The following is a 21,867-nucleotide window of genomic DNA, read 5'->3' as shown; positions in this document are numbered from 1 at the left end:
ATATCTTAGAAGAAACAGATACGGCTGCTCATGGCGACCACATTGGGGAGCTTCCAATATGTGCATTCACTCTGCATCCCTGCCCCCACATTCCATCGGAGTGAGAGGCAGTTATTGGATGATCTGCGAGAGAAAGCCCTCCTCCCCCAAATTGGGAGGGGGGGCTTGCAAGGATAATTACTCCCAAATTATCCTTAATTAACTGCATGGCTGGCATCCGCTACCATGGGATTGGCAGTTTGCCATGGCGGCTGCGCCAGAAGCCCTCCCTTGTTCTCTTATAATGGCAATGGTGCCCACCCGAGAGGTGCCAGAACTTGAGTTCAGGCTGAAAAAAAGCCCTGCACAAAAGCCCTGTTATTTGTCTTACATAATTATGGAAATTTGTAATTACCTTATCAAAGTCCATTCAATGAAAAGGAATGGCAATGCAAATGGGGAAAAATACATAATCAATCATATATCACTTTCAGGCTCAAAGCAACAGCAGCAGCAAACACCAGTCATGTTTGCTGGATTGCTTTCTCTTCCAGTTATCACCAACGTTTTCTTTATAAGCTGATTTTCCATCGCTAAAGCCATGTTGAAGGTGGCTTACAGCAGAAAAAGATTTATATAATTACAAAAGTAGCCATAAAATAAATAAGACACATCAAAAAGTACACAGCAAAATTGAACCATTTCCATATAAATCATAACAACACTTAAAAATAAAAGAATATATATAAATAACAATAATATATCAATAACTCCCTCAGTAATACCCCAGCCCAAGAGTCCTTTGAGCAACATCAGCTTGAGTAGCTGCAGTCAGTCAATGCCCTTCCCTCCCAGACCAGGTGGGAAAAAGCTAGCAAGGCAGGGAACAAATCTTCCAGGACTCGCAGCTAGGATGGTTGATGGATATAGGATGAATAAAATTAGCAATTTCAACTGCCATTTCAATTTTTGTCAGATTTCTCCAACAGGCAGGCCCAATACATTTTGGCACCTGAGGCGAACTACAGAATCACGCCTCTCCCACGCCTTTCCTTTTTCTTGTGAGGAATTCTATTTAGAATGAGGGAACTTCCCTTTAAAAAAGGGAAGTGTTGACAAGTATTGTCAGAGCTGGCTCCTGGTCCCAGCTCACAGAGGACCAACGCTAGCCGGTAGTGATGTATCAAAGTCTTTATTGAAGTATAGTTTCCATTTCCAAGCCTCAGCGCCCCAGCTCTACGTCTAGGGTCTAGACCGGCGAAGCTCCATCTGAATCTCCGCCCCCTGTACACCAGTTTAAGACTCTAGCCTTACTCCACCTCTTCCGTCTCTCCTTTCTCCTCTGGGTCCTGCTACCCCCCGGGGTTCCTTCCTTCCTGGACTCTTCCGACGCAGACGTTGACCCCCCTGACTCCTCCCTCTCTCTTCGGCGGGCTTTAGGACCTGGCTCCCTATCTGGGCTGCCAACTGTGCCGCCCTCCTTTACATTTGAACTTGGCGCGCGCGCGCAGCCTTCAACCTTCCTCTCGACCGTTTCCTCGCTCCCCGACGGAGGCATGGTCAATCCTCCCTCATGTTCTCCCGCTGGCAGCGCGCCGCCTGACCCCGATGCCTGGGACTCCTCCCCCCTACTGCACTCTGATCTGGACGCTGGTCCGGATTTCCAACTGCTGCTCTCTGAGTCCCCTCTGGCCCCTTCTTCCTGGGGTGTCCCCCTGGGCACCCCCCTTCCCCTGACCATGGGAGCCCCTTTCTGTGAATCATCCGATTCACTGGAAAGACTCAGAGACCTCGGACCGTTGTCATTGCTGACATTCCCTTCGGACTCCTCCCCCTCGCTCTCCATTTCCTCCCTTCCCTGTGCCTCTGCTCCTGAACCCCTGACATCCATCCCCCCCTCGAAGCCCCCCCTTCCCCCCTCCCCTCCTTCCGGTGTGGGTGCTGGGTGCTCCGTCGTTGTGGGGGTGAATGGCGGATACAGTTCGTCCCCCTTGGCGTGCCTCCAGCCGGATAAGTCCGGCTCGTCCTCCGTGCTCTCGTCAACCTCGATTTCCTCTGCTTCCATCTCTGTGCCGCCATGCTCGAACCCAAGGTCCTCCCCCAACACGTCCATGTCCGTCTCTCCCCCGGTCACCTCTGGGTCCGTTGCCTGCCAAGGACCCCCCAGCCACTTCCTGCTCCACCGCTCTTCTGGTCGATTGTCCCACCAATAAGAGCGGTCTGAGGCAGACCCCGAGGGCGATCCCTCCGGGGAACGTGTGTCTAGTGCCGGTTCTTCGTCCGAGGTGAACCCCTGGAACGTGCTGGTTGAAAGCGTGGGTGTGAAAAGCCAGTCGTCGAAGTACGCTGCTGGCATGGGCCTGTGCGGGAACAAGGCATGAAACTCCTCCTTGAGAAGAGGCTCGTTCAAGGCATAGTCCGGCACCCAACGGTTGGCGCTGGCCGGGGTACCTTCGCTGGCGAGAAAATATTCTACTCCCTCTTCCCCCCATCTTGAGTCTAAAATCTCTGTGACCTGGTTGATGGGTTCCCCTCTTGGCGACCCCCTCCTTGTGGGCTGCTCCCTGAGCGGGTCTGGTGCCGTGCCCGGCTCCTGAAACCTGTGAGGTGCTTTGTAGGGCGTGAGTACTGATCTATGGAACACTGGGTGCATTCTGGATCCCTCCGGAAGTGTTAACCTGAAGGCCACTGGGTTGATCTGTGCCTCGACTTTGTAAGGTCCTAGCTGCTTATGTCCGAGCTTCTTCTTCGCTAACGATCTGGTCGGCACTGCCTGGGCTGCCAACCAAACCCAGTCTCCCACCTGTATATCTTCCCCAACCCTTCTGTGCTTGTCAGCCTGCAGTTTGTATGCGTGCTTTGCTAGTTCTAACTGCCTTCGAAGCTGTTCGTGAACCTCCTGCAACTCTGACGCTAAGGCTTCCGCTGCCTGTGGCTCCCCCTCCCCCAGTCTCTCTAATCCCGGGAAGGTTCTGGGATGCCTCCCGTTGTTGGCGAAGAACGGTGTCACCCCCGTGGACACGTGCTTCGTGTTGTTGTAAGCAAACTCAGCGAGCGGCAGGTAGTCCACCCATGTTGCCGGCTGCTGATTTGCATAGCATCTCAGGTACTGCTGCATGATGGCGTTGACGCGTTCCGCTTGTCCGTTGGTCTGCGGGTGTCTCGCCGACGCTAAGTTGATCTTGACGTTCAGGAAACCCATCAGCTTCTGCCAGAAGTTCGAGATGAACTGTCGCCCCCTGTCGGACAAGATAGACCGTGGCAGACCGTGCACCCTGAAGACGTGGTCTATGAACAGTTTGGCGGTCTGTTCTGCCGTGGCCACCTTCGCGCACGGAATGAAGTGGGCCATTTTGGTGAACATGTCCACCACCACTAGCACTGCCGTCTTGCCTCTCGAGCTGGGTAAATCCGTGACAAAGTCCAGAGCCACCCTCTCCCACGGTTCGCTCGGGGTCTGCAGCGGTTCGAGCAGTCCCGCCGGAGGTTTGTGCACTGACTTGGCCCTTTGGCAGGTGTCACACCTCGCGACGTAATCCGCGACTCCCCCCCGCATCTTGGGCCACCAAAAATCTCTGGCTACTAATTCTGCCGTCTTCTCTTTGCCAAAGTGCCCGGCGGTGGGTGCGTCGTGCAACTGCTGCAGTACTTTCGCGCGGAGGTCGTCTCCCGGTACGTAGAGGGCCCCTCTGCGGATGAGCAATCCGTCGCGTATCTGGAACTCGTCGTCCTTCGCCGTGCCCTTATGCACCTCCTCCATCTTGGCCTGTGCAAAGGGGTCTTCCTGTAGCGCTCGACGGACAGCTTCCAGGTCCACGGTTGCTGAGGCGCACGCCCACGCTTCCGGTGCGAAAATGTGCTTGGCCGCTGCTGGTGCCGCCTCTTCGAGGTATTGCGGCTTTCTGGACAGTGCATCTGCCATGACGTTGTTGTCGCCTGGGATGTACTCTATCCTGAAGTCGAAATCCGCAAAGAACTCCACCCATCGTATGTGCCGCTGGTTCAAGAACCTTGCCGTGCGCCAGTACTCCAGGTTCTTATGGTCCGTGCGAACCTGCACTGTGTGTTTGGCTCCGATGAGGAAGTGCCGCCATGCCTTGAATGCGGCATGAATGGCGAGCAACTCCCTGTCCCAGATGGTGTAGTTCTGCTCTGACTTGCTGAGCTTTCTGGAGTAGAAGGCACACGGTCTCCAGTCCCCATGCGGGTCCTGCTGCAACAGAACTGCACCCACGGCTCTGTCTGAGGCGTCCGTTTCAACTCTCATTGGTCTGCTGGGATTCACGTGCAGTAGTTGCTCTTCGGACGAGAAGAGACGCTTGAGGTTCTGAAAGGAGTGCTCCGCTTGCTCCATCCAGATGAACTTCTTCTTCTTGGAGCTGAGCGTGTCTGTAATGGCCGCTGTCTGCATCGCGAACCCCTTGATGAACTTGCGGTAGAAGTTGGCGAAACCCACAAACCGCTGGACCTCCTTCCGATTGCGCGGGCTCTTCCAGTCCAACACTGCGCGAACCTTGGCGCTGTCCATGGCGAGCCCCTTGTCCGACAACTTGTAGCCCAGGAAATCTACCTCCTTCTTGTCGAACTGGCACTTTTCCAGCTTGGCGTACAGCCTATGCTCCTGCAGTCTCTGCAGAACTTCCTTGATGTCTGCCTCGTGGGTCTCCTCCGATTCTGAGAATATCAGGATGTCGTCCAAGAAGCAGACGCATTTCTTGTAGAGGAGACCCGCCAGTACGTGATGCATGAAGGCTTGAAAACAGTGGGAGCCATTTTGTAAACCGAAGGGCATAACTCTGTACTCATAGGTGCCCAGGGGCGTGAACATGGCAGTCTTCCATTCGTCGCCCTCTCGTATGCGAATCAGGTTGTACGCCCCTCGCAGATCCAACTTAGTGAAAACGCGTCCTTTCCTCACCGTTGCGAGCAGGTCGTCTATTTTGGGCATAGGAAAGGCCGTGGGCTTGGTCTTGGAATTTAAGATCCTGAAGTCCACTACAAGCCTCTTTTGGGGCGTGTCCTTCTTCTTCACAAAGAATACAGGACTGCCCCCCACTGCCTTCGACTCCCGGATGAAACCGCGTTTCAAGTTGAGGTCTATGAACTCCCTGAGTTCCTGCAGCTCGTCTTCAGACATGGAATAGAGTTTCCCGGTTGGCAGCGTCGCCCCTGGCAGGAGGTCAATCTTGCAGTCATAGGGCCTGTGGGGAGGCAGCTTGTCCGCTTCTTTCTCGCAGAAAACCTCCAAAAACGCTGCATACTTGCGAGGCACTGCTTGCAGCGTGCCTAATTGCAGCTGCGGGTCATCCTCTTCCCCTTCTGGGTTAGGCAGAATGCAATGTTCCGCACAGTAGGAGGAGCCGAAGGTCAGTTGACGCTGGTACCACGCCAAGGCTGGGCTGTGCCTGTGCAGCCAACTCATGCCCAATACTACAGGCGGGTCCGACAGGTGGGTGACATTGAAGCTGATGACTTCTCGGTGATTCCCAATTTGCATCACCATGGGAGGCGTTTGGTGCACCACTTGCCCCCCCAGCAATTCCCTGCCATCCACCGTGACAACCTGCAGAGGCAGCGTGGGTGGGAGTAGTGCTACGTTGTGCAGCTGAATGAAATCCAGTCCTATAAAGTCTGCGTTACTACCAGAGTCAATGGTAATTGGGACTTCCATAGTGAGTCCATTGGGCAGTTGGAGCGACGCTGTAAGTTGCACCACTGGTTTGGGTGGGAGGGGGTCTGTGGGCTGCAAAATTGCTGGGGATTGCTTCATTGACTTGTCTGGCTGGACCCCAGTGCCTCTTCCTCCAGCCAGACTCTGTCGTTTCCCTGCTGAGTTGCGTCTGTGACTGTTGCAGAGGCTGCAGTGTGCTTATGGAGCCTCTGGGGACACTCTTTCGCCATGTGCTGAGCACTGTCGCAGATGTAACACTTCCTGTTCCCTCTAGGAGGCTTCGTTTTGACTGCTCCCGGTGTTAGGGCTCTGGTAGCTGACTGAGCCCTAGCACCTCCAATCTCCATCGGTTCTTCTCCCCCTCCCTGCGAGGGTGTGGATTGCGCACGCGCTGCATCTTTGGGAGAGAGGGGAGGTGCTCTGGCTGGCGCCCGTCCCCAACGTCCTTCTTCTCTGTACCAAGGACGTTCTTCCAGACGCACCCCAATTTCCAGCGCCCTCTGGACCACTTGCTGAGTGTTCTTTGGTCTCTCCCCCCTTGCAATCTCAGCTTTCACCTCTGCATTCAAGCCTTCCCAAAAGAGGTCTCTCACTGGAGCAGAATCTTTCTCCCATCCCAGCGCATGGACTAAGCCAAAAAAGCGTGCATGGTACTGCCTCACACTGGCTCTGCCTTGTTTAAGCCCGTGTATGTCTCTTCTGGCAATATCGATGTCTATCTTTGATAAAAAACACGAATCCATCGCTTTAATGAAAGCCTTCGCATCTTGGAGCGCCGGATCATTATCTCTCCATAAATTCCTCAGCCACGTTTTGGCCTCCCCATGCAAATGGGACAAGATAAACCCCACTTTCTCTCGCTCATCTCTAAAGTCTTTCTGTAGCAGATCCAGCGCAAACAGCAGGTCTGCGCGGAAGTTGGGGTACTGCTGTAAACTCCCGTCGAAATGAGATACCAGATTGCTTCCCCTTCTCCCCAGTCCAATGCCCTCTGACTTGGGTCCCGGTTGCCCCAGTGAAGAAAGCACTTCCAACCTGGCTCGGAGATCTCTGCAGGCGGCATCCATTTCCTCTTCCCTTTTCTTAGAGGCCAGTACCTCCGCGCTGAGTTGAGTCACTGCATTTCGCAGTTCTGTCAGTTGCTGTTCTGCAGTCATCTTGCCTGATTTGTGTGAGCTCTCAAAGCACCGCTCCTCTGCCCTCGCTGCGTCTACTCACGTTGCGAGGTTCTTGGTGCCAAAACTTTTAGGGAGATGGAGCTTACTGTCAGAGCTGGCTCCTGGTCCCAGCTCACAGAGGACCAACGCTAGCCGGTAGTGATGTATCAAAGTCTTTATTGAAGTATAGTTTCCATTTCCAAGCCTCAGCGCCCCAGCTCTACGTCTAGGGTCTAGACCGGCGAAGCTCCATCTGAATCTCCGCCCCCTGTACACCAGTTTAAGACTCTAGCCTTACTCCACCTCTTCCGTCTCTCCTTTCTCCTCTGGGTCCTGCTACCCCCCGGGGTTCCTTCCTTCCTGGACTCTTCCGACACAGACGTTGACCCCCCTGACTCCTCCCTCTCTCTTCGGCGGGCTTTAGGACCTGGCTCCCTATCCGGGCTGCCAACTGTGCCGCCCTCCTTTACATTTGAACTTGGCGCGCGCGCGCAGCCTTCAACCTTCCTCTCGACCGTTTCCTCGCTCCCCGACGGAGGCATGGTCAATCCTCCCTCATGTTCTCCCGCTGGCAGCGCGCCGCCTGACCCCGATGCCTGGGACTCCTCCCCCCTACTGCACTCTGATCTGGACGCTGGTCCGGATTTCCAACTGCTGCTCTCTGAGTCCCCTCTGGCCCCTTCTTCCTGGGGTGTCCCCCTGGGCACCCCCCTTCCCCTGACCATGGGAGCCCCTTTCTGTGAATCATCCGATTCACTGGAAAGACTCAGAGACCTCGGACCGTTGTCATTGCTGACATTCCCTTCGGACTCCTCCCCCTCGCTCTCCATTTCCTCCCTTCCCTGTGCCTCTGCTCCTGAACCCCTGACAAGTATGTTAGGGTGAGATGCAGGTGATGGTGTGGAAGAAATTTGCTTTATCTGAAAAAAGTACAAAGCCAGACTTCTGAGCACAACTCTGGTGCACACCACTCTGTAGCCAGCACACAATGAAGCACACAAAAGTCAAGCTGTCGTGTTTCGTGCCCTCAGGAACTTTCAAGAAGTCACCTGCTTTTAGCATTCCAATTTTCAGACCCACCCCACCTACCCAATGCACCCAATAACACGCTCAGATATCAGGTTCAAATCCCAGCTTGTAAAGCTCACATGGTCGCCTTGAGCCAATTGCAATCTCTGTCTAACCTAGAGCACATGGTTATTGCGAGGGGGGGGGGAATGTGCAAGCGAAGGCACCCTCTCCATGAGCTGCTTCTTTCCCCTGAGCAACAACAGAGGCAGCTGACAGGCAGGGAGTAGGCAAGAAGTAAAGGATGTGCACAGGAGAGCTCACAGACAGAGGAAGAAGCAGCTATGGCAGAGGCAGCAATGGGTGGATCTGCCGCCACTCGCAGGGGGTCTAGATCTGCCACTGAAGCAGCATGCTTCATTCTGCGTCATGCAAAACATCCCTGCTAGTAAATAGCACTGATTTTAACCCAGGCTTCCTGGACAGCCTTAAACTGAACTGGGCATGACCCAGAGAACATGCAGTTAGCTCCACATGCCCAGTGGTGCATTGGCCTTCCTCTTTTGCAAACAGCAGTCTCCAGTTCCCAACTCAGAGAAGTTTCGAAAGCAGTCTCAGATATGGTGATAAGCTGTTCAAAGCGGGAAACTAAAATGTCCCATTGAACTGTTCCCTGAACTAGCCCTCTGGATTTTGGCCGAGAAGAGCATTCCAAGGTCAGTTTCACTTTCTTTTTTCTGATTATGAAGAAAATTCCCAGAGGTCAAACTACTTCTCTGGAACTTGCTAGTACATCTGCCTGGCAGTAAGATCCACAACAAGTTAGTTTCCTATCCAAACAACAAGTCAGGTCAAGGACACTTCGGTCTTCTACCCCTGAGCAGCAGAACTGCACAAACAGAAAAAAGCTTGCTATCTAGCTTGCCAGGTTTTGTTGATAGCAAGTACCATAATTCTTACAGAATAATGTCTAGATAAAGCTGCCTCTTTCATTGATGTCCTGCTAATTATTAAGAACTACAACAGCAAACAGGAGGAAAAGTGTGGCTTCACCTATTTCAATATTCAAATGCATTTTAGAAACATTTGTTAAATGCTAACCTATAAGGCACATTGCCCAATCCAGTCAGTTGCATTTTTTTTCTGGGGCTGAGAGGATAGGCAAAGGTTCGTTGTTTTTTTATTTGACTCTTGCATTTTCCCAAAGCCCAGCTCTTATGGACTGTTGCTGCTTTCCTAATAGTTAATCAGGAGATGGGCTTTGACTCCTTCAGCCTATAAAAAGGGAAAGAGCAGCTGAGAGAAAAGGAGAGAGGACCAAATTCTTCTTCATCCAGCCAAGACAAGCTTACTTAGGGGCACAAGGTAAGATATTGTTTTGAACAGTGCCGTGTGATTCTAATCAGCTGCTGATCAAGGGAAGGATCTGTCTGAGATAAACAAGGATCCTTCTTGCCTTTTGTGCTTTTGGTGCCGCTAGTATAGTGTTGGATGAATTTCTCAATTTTTGTTTCTCTTTCCTTTCTTTTTTAAAAAATCTTCATGAAAGGTTTTATTTTAATGCAATTTCCCTCGAATATACATATGCTTGAATGCAGTTCTGCCTCATATAAGGTAAAGGTAAAGGTACCCCTGCCCGTACGGGCCAGTCTTGACAGACTCTAGGGTTGTGCACCCATCTCACTTAAGAGGCCGGGGGCCAGCGTTGTCCGGAGACACTTCCGGGTCACGTGGCCAGCGTGACATCGCTGCTCTGGCGAGCCAGAGCTGCACACGGAAACGCCGTTTACCTTCCCGCTAGTAAGCGGTCCCTATTTATCTACTTGCACCCAGGAGTGCTTTCGAACTGCTAGGTTGGCAGGCGCTCGGACCGAACAACGGGAGCGCACCCCGCCGCGGGAATTCGAACCGCCGACCTTTCAATCGGCAAGCCCTAGGCGCTGAGGCTTTTACCCACAGCGCCACCCGCGTCCCTGCCTCATATACATTTTCCTTAATGCAGTGCACTTTTGTATCTTATTTTCACTAATATATGCTATTCTTATGTACACTCTATCCAAGTATATGCATTTTTTTGTACATGCCCCTTAGCTAGAGAAGTGCAAAATTCAAAGAATGGTTGTGCTTTGGTTCATGTATTGTTTTGGAGAGTGACAATTTAGTCACCCATAAATGCAAACTGAATCGAACTTCTCCCCCATTCCTGCACTGGTACTAGTCCAGAAGACATTTAACTGAAGAGGGGTTGCAGTGGGTGGGCAGGCCTTCAAAAAGCTGCTTTAGGGGAAATAAGATCTGCCAGCTCTGATTGCTGTATCTTCTGCTTTGCTATTTTAAATGACGTCTGGGTGCAAGCCTCTCTGGGGTGAGCCACCAAGAAAACTTTTCTCTAGTCACCATTTGCTTTAGCACAGATAGTGAGGGCTTACAAGACTTTATCTGAGAAGAGGCAGAACAAAGTTGGGCAAAGCAGTCCTTCAGGAATGCCTCTAGGTTCCAAACTGTTTGGTGCTTTAAAGGCAAGCTGCACTACTGGAATTGTGCCACAAACCAGACCGGGAGCCACTGTGATTGTTTACACACAGCCACAATTCGTTGCCATCTGCTGAGCATGGTGGCTAATTTTGAACCAACTCCAGTTCCCATCCAGTGTCTGAAGGCAACCCTTCATGCAACACATTGCAGTAGCTTAATGAATCAGAGGCAGTTTTAGGGCAGTACTACCGGTTTGGACTCACTGGGTTGCAGGTGCCATGGGGGGGAGCATGAGAGGTGGGGGGCATCGAATCTTAGCACTACAAAGGGCGCCGCTGAAATTTGAGAGCCCAGAGTTTGCCACTGAATGAACGCCTGACGGATAGTGTTCTGAAAAAAAGGACTGTTAAAGGACATTTCACACTCTTGTCAAGTTTCTGAAAAGTTATTGTTGTGACTGCATAGTTGGAAGTTCCCAGCAGAATTCAAAGCAGTGCTACATGAATAGCCTATCAGTGCAAGGATTTCTGCTTGTGCAAGGGAACATTTTCCCCCTCTCCTGCCCCTGCCCCATCTCTCACAAATCTGTTCTATGCATTCATCCAAACCTCTAGGGCAGATTTGTGGGGAGGAGGGGAGAGTCTGGTTGCACAAGGATAAATCCTTGTGGCAACAGAGCAAGTGCTTTGGAAACTGCCCTGTGTTTCGTGTTGTAGGAAAGGCAACGTGGTCGGATTTGTATTTAGAGTTGCATAAAACAATCTGTCTTACTTCTTTCCTATATTCTTTTGCAGCTATGGCAATGAGGTTATTGTTCCTCTTGACTGGTCTGGCACTATTGAGTGGTAAGTAAACTGGACCAAAGGCCACCTCCTCATTTTGGGGATGGCCAGTAAGGGAGCATGCACTTTCATACGGCCTGGCACGGTGAAAATTTACTACACAAATGGATGTGAAAAGGGGATGCTGGTATTCGTTTATTATGAGCCACTTCCTTAATAGTTATTTTTTTTTTTAAAAAAAAATTCTTATATAGAGCTACACAGTCATCAATGAAATACATTTGCATTAACCGTCCCCTCTTATTGTTTATACTAATTTGTTGCATACTGGCTGCCAACATGGGGCTCAAACTCATGGGCCTGAGAGTAAGAGTTTCACACTCTACCAACTGAGCTATCTCTCACGACAAGTCTGGGTCCTAGTTTCATGAGAGAGGGAAGTAAATTTCACTATCCACTTACTCCATGTGATTATTCAGATGCTCATAGCTGTATGGGGTTCTTCCCCAGTATATATTATTCCAAATGTGGCCACACCATTCCATATATATTTGTGAACAAGACTTGCAATACTATTTTCAATCCGTTTCTATTTTCCTCCTCTCAGGGCCGTGTACAGCAAGTTCCCAAGGAAAGGAATTTGTCACAGCCTTCATGCTCAACATCAAACAGAATCGACGCAATACTAAGCTTGAGTTGCTCATCACTGGGTACTATCCTGCAACCACCGTCACGGTCACATCAAACAAAGCTACATTCCAGAACACCGTTCCTGTCAATGAAGGGGAAACTGTGTCCATTGAGCTTCCAGCTTCCACAGAGATGGTGGGGACGGACACCTTTGACAGGGCTGTGACGATCCGAGCAAACCATGACATCTCTGTCTTTTCCCGCAGCCACAAGGACTATTCAACTGGTGCCATGGTAGTGTACCCAGTCGAGCAACTGGGTACGTTGTATTATGTGGTAACCCCAGTGGGTGAAATGGCAGACACCTTCAAGGAGTTTGCGGTTGTGGCCTATCAAGCAGCCACTAGGGTCAACATCCATTTGACAGGGTCTGTGACATTCAAAGGACGTGTTTATCCGGCCGGGAGCATTCTGGTTGTTAACCTCAAGGCCTTCCAAGCAATCCAGCTGCAAAGCTTGCAGGATCTATCTGGCACCAAGGTTGAATCAAGTGGACCTGTGGCTGTCTTGAGTGGGCACAGCTGTGCCAAGAACCACACACACTGTGACCATGTTGTCGAGCAGCTCCTGCCCGTTTCACGCTGGGGTGCCGCCTTCCTTGTGCCCCCAGTGTCCTTCCAGAGCAGATACGATATGGCGTATATTGTTGCATCCCAAAACACTTCAGTCACATATCAATCTGGACCCACAGCAGGAAACTATAATATGAGAGCTGGAGAAGCTATTCAGTTGAGCATCCAGCCCTCTCGGGCACTTTACATCTCAGCTGACAGAGGAATCCAAGTCCTTCTCTTCTTTGCTGGTGCATCAAGAGGAAGAACGATCTATGACCCGTTCCTCATCAATGTTCCTCCACTGACAAGCTACTGTAGGTCATACCGCATTGAGGGAATGGCCGGGTTTGATAATTATGCAGTTATTATAGCCAAAACCTCAGAAACCAGTGAGATCACATTAGAGAAGAGGGCTGTTGAAAACATCCAGTGGAGACCAATCCTGGCCACTGAATACTCCTCCGCTCAGCTCAGCTTGGGCAGAAAAGCTAGTTCCCTCTCCCTGGAGCACCCCAGCACTCCTTTTGGACTCTTCATTTTTGGAGGCTCATTCCGCGATGGCTATGGCTCCATAGCCCTTTGCTCATCTGGTAAGTATCGAATAGGGTGCTGGGGAGTGAACTAATAGTTGACAATAGTCTTGACCAGGCTTCCTTAACCTCAGCCCTCCAGATGTCTTTGGCCTACAACTCCCATGATCCCTAGCTAGCAGGACCAGTGGTCAGGGACGATGGGAATTGTAGTCTCAAAACATCTGGAGGGCTGAGGTTGAGGAAGCCTGGTCTTGACTCTTGGATAGGTGGACTTACAAAAAATTCTGTGTTGTTTTTCTGCCTCAGAAATGCCCCCCACAGCCACTGCTTCTCCCTTCTACTGCAACTCTTTTCTTTTTGTGCCCCAGTCTTGACTGTAATCTGTATGTGGCTCCTTCACTTTGGAATCCCACAGATGAAATTATTGCCACATTTGAACTAGGGATGGGGGGAGAAATTCAATTTGATCACATTCAAAGATGAACCTACGCAATTTACACTTTCCAGAACAATACACAAACCAAAACACAACCGCCCATTGAAATCCACACATGTTTACAAAAATGCATAGGGTAAAGTGTGCACAGAACTGTACACATGCTTTTGGTGACACAATATCATTCCCAAAACCTTCATTTGTAGCTAGGTTCTGTGGAAAATGTGACCAATTTTACATAATAATACTAAGGGTGAAAAAAGCGCAGTGAGCTGTCCCAACAGTTGCCACAAATATTCCCATGCCACAAAAGCACAAATGACATAAAAATAAGGCTAATGTCACAATTTGAAGACTGCTGATTGGAACCCATCTGGCAGTTCCTGTTTGTACCCAGTTTATTTCCTGTGTCACTGAGCTACAATGAATTAAAGTGCTGGGACACAAAACTACAAGCTAATATGTCAATAGAAAAATGTTCCTCAGAAGTGAAGGAATTATGAATGACTAATTGTTGTAAGCCGCCCAGAGTGGCTGGGAAAACCCAGTCAGATGGGCGCGGTATAAATAAATAAATAAATAATATATTATTATTATTATTATTATTATTATTATTATTATTATTATACTGAGAACTCACCTGACCATTTTTTTATCAGTGTTTGATCCAGACACAACCGTGGCTCCATTATCCTGCCCTGAGAACAGCCATTTTGAGGCCTGTGGAAGTCCCTGCCCAGCCACCTGCTCTCACAGAACTGCTCCCTCTGAGTGCACAGAGACCTGTGTGGAAATCTGCCAGTGCAATAGAGGCTATGTCCTCAGTGATGAGAAGTGCATCCCAGTGGAGAGCTGCACCAACACTTCTATGGGTATGAACTGCAATGCAGGGCGGGAGTCCTGGGCTCATGAAGACGGCCAGACTCTCTTACGCCAAATTACATAGGGAGTATAACATTTGACTGCTGAGACCATATAACACCAGTCTTTGAAAGACCTACATTGGCTCCCAGTACATTTCCTAGCACAATTCAAAGTGTTGGTGCTGACTTTTAAAGCCCTAAACAGCCTCAGCCTTGTATACCTGAAGGAGTGTCTTCTCCCCCATAGTTCAGCCCAGACACTGAGGTCCAGCTCCGAGGGCCTTCTGGCAGTTCCCTCCCTGCAAGAAAAGAAGCTTACAGGGAACCAAGTAGAGGGCCTTATTGGTGGTGGCGCCCGCCCTGTGGAATGCCCTCCCATTTAATGTTAAGGAGATGAGTAATTACATAACATTTAGGAAACATCTGAAGGCAGCCCTGTATAGGGAAGCTTTTTAAGGTTTAATGTTTAACTATGGTTTTATATATGCTGGAAGCTGCCCAGAGTGGCTGGGGCAACCCACTCAGATGGGTGGGGTGTATAAACAACAACAACAACAACAACAACAACAACAACAACAATTATTGACTCGAAGGAAAGAGGGACTTTTACTCCCTCAAACTTTTACATCCTTACTGGAGCCTTGATTTACTTTGCTTTTCTTGATTTTTAAAATATGTAATCACACCTGACTACTTTTGAACATTGCGTTCCTTCAGGTCCCACTGACCCCCCAATAGACTGTCCTGAGAACAGCCACTTCGAGACCTGTGGGAATCCCTGCCCAGCCACATGTTCAGACAGAACTGCTCCCAATGAATGCACAGATGCCTGTGTGGAAATATGCCAGTGCGATGAAGGATACATCCTTAATGATGAGAAATGCGTCCCAGTCGAGAGCTGCCCCAGCACTTCGACAGGTATGGACTGCAATGCAGGGCAAGAGTTCTGGGCTGATGAAGACTGTCACATTATTTGCAATTGCTACCCCAAATTAGGGACGGTTGTGTGCAGAAAGACTTTTTGTGAGGCCAAGAAGAAAAGCCTCAGGCACTGTAGGGGATGGAGGCTGTGAGCATTCAGAAGTAGCTCTGCTGCCAAAGCTGGGTTAGGAGAGGCGTGGATTGATGTGTTCAGAGAATCAAGTGAGGCCAATTTGAGCCCTTGCGGGTGTCAAGCCTCGCCTGCAATTTAGCTTGATACCAGTGGTTCTCACGTTTTCAACTCAGTTGCTGCCTCGCGAACCAAGACACAAAAGACTTTTTCACCCTGCCATCCTTAATTAGAGCAGCAACTGCATGCAAGGGTTTTGTGGGTGGCAAAAAGGAATCAACTTTGAGGTCATCCTGTGGGTGAAGATGCAACCTTTTCTTGCAAATCCCATCTCCTTCCAAGGTCAACAGGCTTCATTTTGGGAAGATGTCAACTCATGCCCCTGTCCCTGAGGTCACATGGCTTCCCCTGTCCCCAACCTCCATGAGTAAGGTATGAACATTTGTCTGATGCCTGGAGATTGTGGTGTTCTGTGACCACAGGGGAATAAAGCAATAGCCATTCCACCATCCCTGCCTAAATCTAATTGTTTGTTTTTTACAGTCCTGAGCCACATTCAAATCAATTTCATTGAGAAGGCCTAGTTTCACCAACATGGGAGATATTTTTTTCTCCCCACTTTCCCTGCATTTTAAAAATACCAAATATATCATGTCCTCCTATGCAAGGTGCTTCTGACACTTCAACTATTTCAGCTGCTGCTTTTTGTCCTTTTCCTTGCTCCAGGTGGCCCTTTTGAGACACGGCAACTAGAACACTATTATGCATTAAAAATCTATCCCACCAATTTCTCCAAAGAGACCCAAGAAGCCTAAGCAACAATACAAGAAACAGAGCAGAACAAAATTCCTAATATTCATTCCAGTTAATAAATTAGCAACCCTTTTAACAAATCTCAATAACCCCAAAACAATGTAGAATGGTGCTAGGAAATTTTACGTAATATTTTCAATGGCCTAATATAAAAGCCAGGTTTACCTCTTGCCTGACACAGTAGAGCGATGGGACCTAACGGAGCTTCCTTGACAAGCCATTTAATAAGTTAGGTGCCACAACAAAAAAGACCCTACTAATGGAGCTTTAAGGGACTTGGAAGAAGGCCCTAGATGATTGCAGTACAGTTGTACCTTGGTTGTGGAACAGAATCCATTCCAGAAGTCTGTTCGACTTCTGAAAATGTTCGACAACCGAGGAGCAGCTTCCGATTGGCTGCAGAAACTTTCTGCACACAATCAGAAGCCGTGTCAGACGTTCAGGTTCCAAATAACATTTGAAAACCGGAACACTCAATTCTGGGTTTTCAGCATTCAGGAGCCAAAAAGTTCGACTCGCAAGGCGTTTGGGATCAAAGGTACAACTGTATAGTAAAACGTTTGACTTGGAAATTTGCTGCAGAGAGTGTGTGCCCCAGAACCATTTCATTCCTGGCTGCAGCCTTGAATAAGCTTTGTTTTTCCTTAACTTTTTTTAATCACACCTGACCAGCTTCGATCATTCTTATTCCTCCAGTTCCCACCTCAGCCCCAGTACCCTGCCCTGAAAACAGCCACTTTGTGTCCTGTGGAACTCCATGCCCAGCTACCTGTTCCGACAAAACTGCTCCCGAAACGTGCAATGATACCTGTGTGGCGGCCTGTCAGTGTGACGAGGGCTACGTCCTTAGTGCTGAAGCCTGCATCCCAGTGGAGAAGTGCCCTTGCATTTACAAAGGGGTGAGCTACAGCGCAGGAGAGGAGTTCTGGGCTGATGAAGGCTGTCGTACTCGCTGCACATGTGACTCCAAATTAGGAAAGGTTACGTGCACCAAGTCCTCCTGTAAGGCCAACAAGAAATGTGCCCTAGTGAATGGCATTTGGGGCTGTCATCCCATCAGCTATTCCACCTGCATAGGAACTGGAGACCCTCACTACACCACCTTTGATGGAAAGAGATTTGACTTCATGGGAACCTGCATTTATCAAATGGCCGGAGTCTGCTCCAAGGACCCCACTCTCACCCCGTTTTTGGTCACGGTGGAGAACAACAACCGAGGCAGCAAGGCGGTGTCCTTCACCAAAGTGGTGACACTAGAGGTCTATGGCATGACCATCAGTCTGAGCCAAGAACATCCACAGAAGATTAAGGTACATATGCCGGGTGATAAGAAGATTGGGGCAGATTTAACTTCAGCACTTGATTTTTGGTTCAACCAGCACCTCAACGTGCAATGAGGTCCTCAGGCAGAGCCATTGCATCTGATTCTTAATGTTAGAATGCCAACAGTCTTTCTGTTGTGGTTTACAAGGCTAAAGGATGTGAGGCTAGGACAGGAAAATGTGCTGAATGAGGAAATTGTGTTCAGTATTGTGTTATACTGGATACCAGCAACAAGGAAGAAAGATACAAGGCAGTAGCACTGAGGGATGCAGAAATGGAATTAGTTCACATTTAAAGGGGTGGTGCTGTGGGTTAAACCACAGAGCCTAGGACTTGTCGATCAGAAGGTCAGTGGTTCGAACCCCCGCGACGGAGTGAGCTCCCGTTGCTCGGTCCCTGCTCCTGCCAACCTAGCAGTTTGAAAGCACGTCAAAGTGCAAGTAGATAAACAGGTACCACTCCAGCGGGAAGGTAAACGCCATTTCCGTGAGCTGCTCTGGTTCACCAGAAGCGGCTTAGTCATGCTGGCCACATGACCCGGAAGCTGTACGCCAGCTCCCTCGGCGAATAAAGCAAGATGAGCGCCGCAACCCCAGAGTCGGTCACGAGTGGACCTAATGATCAGGGGTCCTTTACCTACCAAATCAGCAGTTTCCTAAACAATATGCAAACTGAAGCACAGCCATCCTTCAGAATTCACACTTCTCCAACCATATAATGTCTTTAAAAATGCATTTACTAGGGCAATGTAAATGCAGATACTGTAGTATTGAAAATAACATATGGAAACACATATTAGGGAAAATCACTTTAAACTGTGTACAATATTCAAAATTGCAAACAAAAATGTGTTTATTGGGAGAAGTTGGCACTAAAATTAGCTTTTTAAAAAAGATTACAAATTGCTGCAGAAATGTAAACTTGGCATGCCAACCCTGCAGATGTAATGAGGGCCAAAAAGTTGTGTGAGGAGGGAACTATGATTAATATCATTTCACTGATGTGATTCATAGATTCATAGATTCATAGAATGATATAGTTGGAAGGAACCACCAAGGTCATCTGGCCTAACCCCCATGCAATGCTGGAATCTTTTGCCAAATGTGCAGCTTGAACCGACTGAACTACCCCAGATCTAACAAAGAAATTTATAAGCTGCTGGTCTCAAGTTCAGCTCAGACATGCAAATCGGCACCTCTGGTTGCTGTCCCATCTCTTGTAGAAATTGCTGATTTTAAACGACTCCTTCATATGGTGATGTCAGAGCTGGCTCCTGGTCCCAGCTCACAGAGGACCAACGCTAGCCGGTGGTAATGTACAAAAGTCTTTATTGAAGTACAATTTCCATTTCCAAGCCGCAGCGCCCCAGCTCTACGTCTAGGGTTTAGACCGGCGAAGCTCCATTTGAATCTCCGCCCCCTGTACACCAGTTTAAGACTCTAGCCTTACTCCACCTCTTCCGTCTCTCCTTTCTCCTCTGGGTCCTGCTACCCCCCGGGGTTCCTTCCTTCCTGGACTCTTCCGACGCAGACGTTGACCCCCCTGACTCCTCCCTCTCTCTTCGGCGGGCTTTAGGACCTGGCTCCCTATCAGGGCTGCCAACTGTGCCGCCCTCCTGTACATTTGAACTTGGCGTGCGCGCGCAGCCTTCAACCTTCCTCTTGACCGTTTCCTCGCTCCCCGACGGAGGCGTGGTCAATCCTCCCTCATGTTCTCCCGCTGGCAGCGCGCCGCCTGATCCCAATGCCTGGGACTCCTCCCCCCTACTGCACTCTGGTGTGGACGCTGGTCCGGATTTCCAACTGCTGCTCTCTGAGTCCCCTCTGGCCCCTTCTTCCTGGGGTGTCCCCCTGGGCACCCCCCTTCCCCTGACCATGGGAGCCCCTTTCTGTGAATCATCCGATTCACTGGAAAGACTCAGAGACCTCGGACCGCTGTCATTGCTGACATTTCCTTCGGACTCCTCCCCCTCGCTCTCCATTTCCTCCCTTCCCTGTGCCTCTGCTCCTGAACCCCTGACATCCATCCCCCCCTCGAAGCCCCCCTTCCCCCCTCCCCTCCTTCAGGTGTGGGTGCTGGGTGCTCCGTCGTTGTGGGGGTGAATGGCGGATACAGTTCGTCCCCCTTGGCGTGCCTCCAGCCGGATAAGTCCGGCTCGTCCTCCGTGCTCTCGTCGACCTCGATTTCCTCTGCTTCCATCTCTGTGCCGCCGTGCTCGAACCCGAGGTCCTCCCCCAGCACGTCCATGTCCGTCTCTCCCCCGGTCACCTCTGGTGCCGTTGCCTTCCAAGGACCCCCCAGGAACTTCCTGCTCCACTGCTCCTCTGGTCGATCGTCCCACCAATAAGAGCGGTCTGAGGCAGCCCCCGAGGGCGATCCCTCCGGGGAACGTGTTTCTAATGCCGGTTCTTCGTCCGAGGTGAACCCCTGGAACGTGCTGGCTGAAAGTGTGGGTGTGAAAAGCCAGTCGTCGAAATACGCGGCTGGCATGGGCCTGTGTGGGAACAAGGCGTGAAACTCTTCCTTGAGAAGAGGGTCGTCCAAGGCATAGTCCGGCACCCAACGGTTGGCGCTGGCCGGGGTACCTTCGCTGGCGAGAAAATATTCTACTCCCTCTTCCCCCCATCTCGAGTCTAAAATCTCTGTGACCTCGTTGATGGGTTCCCCTCTTGGCGACCCCCTCCTTGTGGGCTGCTCCCTGAGCGGGTCTGGTGCCGTGCCCGGCTCCTGAAACCTGTGAGGTGCTTTGTAGGGCGTGAGTACTGATCTATGGAACACTGGGTGCATTCTGGATCCCTCCGGAAGTGTCAACCGGAAGGCCACTGGGTTGATCTGTGCCTCGACTTTGTAAGGTCCTAGCTGCTTATGTCCGAGCTTCTTCTTCGCTAACGATCTGGTCGGCACTGCCTGGGCTGCCAACCAAACCCAGTCTCCCACCTGTATGTCTTCCCCAACCCTTCTGTGCTTGTCAGCCTGCAGTTTGTATGCGTGCTTTGCTAGTTCTAACTGCCTTCGAAGCTGTTCGTGAACCTCCTGCAACTCTGACGCTAAGGCTTCCGCTGCCTGTGGCTCCCCCTCCCCCAGTCTCTCTAATCCCGGGAAGGTTCTGGGATGCCTCCCGTTGTTGGCGAAGAACGGTGTCACCCCCGTGGACACGTGCTTCGTGTTGTTGTAGGCGAACTCAGCTAGCGGCAGGTAGTCCACCCATGTCGCCGGCTGCTGATTTGCATAGCATCTCAGGTACTGCTGCATGATGGCGTTGACTCGCTCCGCTTGTCCGTTGGTCTGCGGGTGTCTTGCCGACGCTAGGTTGATCTTGACGTTCAGGAAACCCATCAGCTTCTGCCAGAAGTTCGAGATGAACTGTCGCCCGCGGTCGGACAAGATAGACCGTGGCAGACCGTGAACCCTGAACACGTGGTCTATGAACAGTTTGGCTGTCTGTTCCGCCGTGGCCACCTTCGCGCACGGAATGAAGTGGGCCATTTTGGTGAACATGTCCACCACCACTAGCACAGCCGTCTTGCCTCTCGAGCTGGGTAAATCCGTGACAAAGTCCAGGGCCACCCTCTCCCACGGTTCGCTCGGTGTCTGCAGCGGTTCGAGCAGTCCCGCCGGTGGTTTGTGCACTGACTTGGCCCTTTGGCAGGTGTCGCACCTCGAGACGTAATCTGCGACTTCCCCCCGCATCTTGGGCCACCAAAAATCTCTGGCTACTAATTCTGCCGTCTTCTCTTTGCCAAAGTGCCCGGCGGTGGGTGCGTCGTGCAACTGCTGCAGTACTTTCGCGCGGAGGTCGTCTCCCGGTACGTAGAGGGCCCCTCTGCGGATGAGCAATCCGTCGCGTATCTGGAACTCATCGTCCGTCGCCGTGCCCTTGTGCACCTCCTCCATCTTGGCTTGTGCGAAGGGGTCTTCCTGCAGCGCTCGACGGACAGCATCCAGGTCCACGGTTGCTGAAGCGCACGCCCACGCTTTCGGTGCGAAAATGTGCTTGGCCGCTGCTGGTGCCGCCTCTTCGAGGTATTGCGGCTTTCTGGACAGTGCATCCGCCATGATGTTGTTGTCGCCTGGGATGTACTCTATCCTGAAGTCGAAATCCGCAAAGAACTCCGCCCACCGTATGTGCCTCTGGTTCAGGAACCTTGCCGTGCGCCAGTACTCCAGGTTCTTATGGTCCGTGCGGACCTGCACTGTGTGCTTGGCTCCGATGAGGAAGTGCCGCCACGCCTTGAATGCTGCATGAATGGCCAGCAACTCCCTGTCCCAGATGGTGTAGTTCTGCTCTGACTTGCTGAGCTTCCTGGAGTAGAAGGCACACGGTCTCCAGTCCCCGTGCGGGTCTTGCTGCAACAGTACTGCTCCCACGGCTCTGTCTGAGGCGTCCGTTTCAACTCTCATCGGTCTGTTGGGATTCACATGCAGTAGCTGCTCTTCGGACGAGAAGAGACGCTTGAGTTTCTGAAAGGACTGCTCCGCTTGCTCCGTCCAGATGAACTTCTTCTTCTTGGAGCTGAGCGTGTTGGTAATGG

The 21,867-nt window shown here is 50.8% G+C and overlaps 1 protein-coding gene across 1 annotated transcript in view; it reads left to right on the top strand.

The window, feature by feature from the left end:
• Positions 1-21,867, top strand: part of LOC310683544 (IgGFc-binding protein-like) — a 61,279-nt gene that overhangs the window by 21,412 nt on the left and 18,000 nt on the right. Inside the window, exons 8-13 of the mRNA XM_083453476.1 lie at positions 9,090-9,180; positions 11,085-11,135; positions 11,680-12,906; positions 13,945-14,157; positions 14,866-15,066; positions 16,709-17,322. Of these exons, the coding sequence (XP_083309602.1) occupies positions 9,090-9,180; positions 11,085-11,135; positions 11,680-12,906; positions 13,945-14,157; positions 14,866-15,066; positions 16,709-17,322 (2,397 nt within the window). The remainder of the gene's footprint in view (positions 1-9,089; positions 9,181-11,084; positions 11,136-11,679; positions 12,907-13,944; positions 14,158-14,865; positions 15,067-16,708; positions 17,323-21,867) is intronic.

The sequence above is a fragment of the Podarcis tiliguerta genome, assembly GCF_965153285.1.
Source record: "Podarcis tiliguerta genome assembly, chromosome: 8".
NCBI classification, from domain to species: domain Eukaryota; kingdom Metazoa; phylum Chordata; class Lepidosauria; order Squamata; family Lacertidae; genus Podarcis; species Podarcis tiliguerta.
This window is presented reverse-complemented; position numbering and strand designations above follow the sequence as displayed.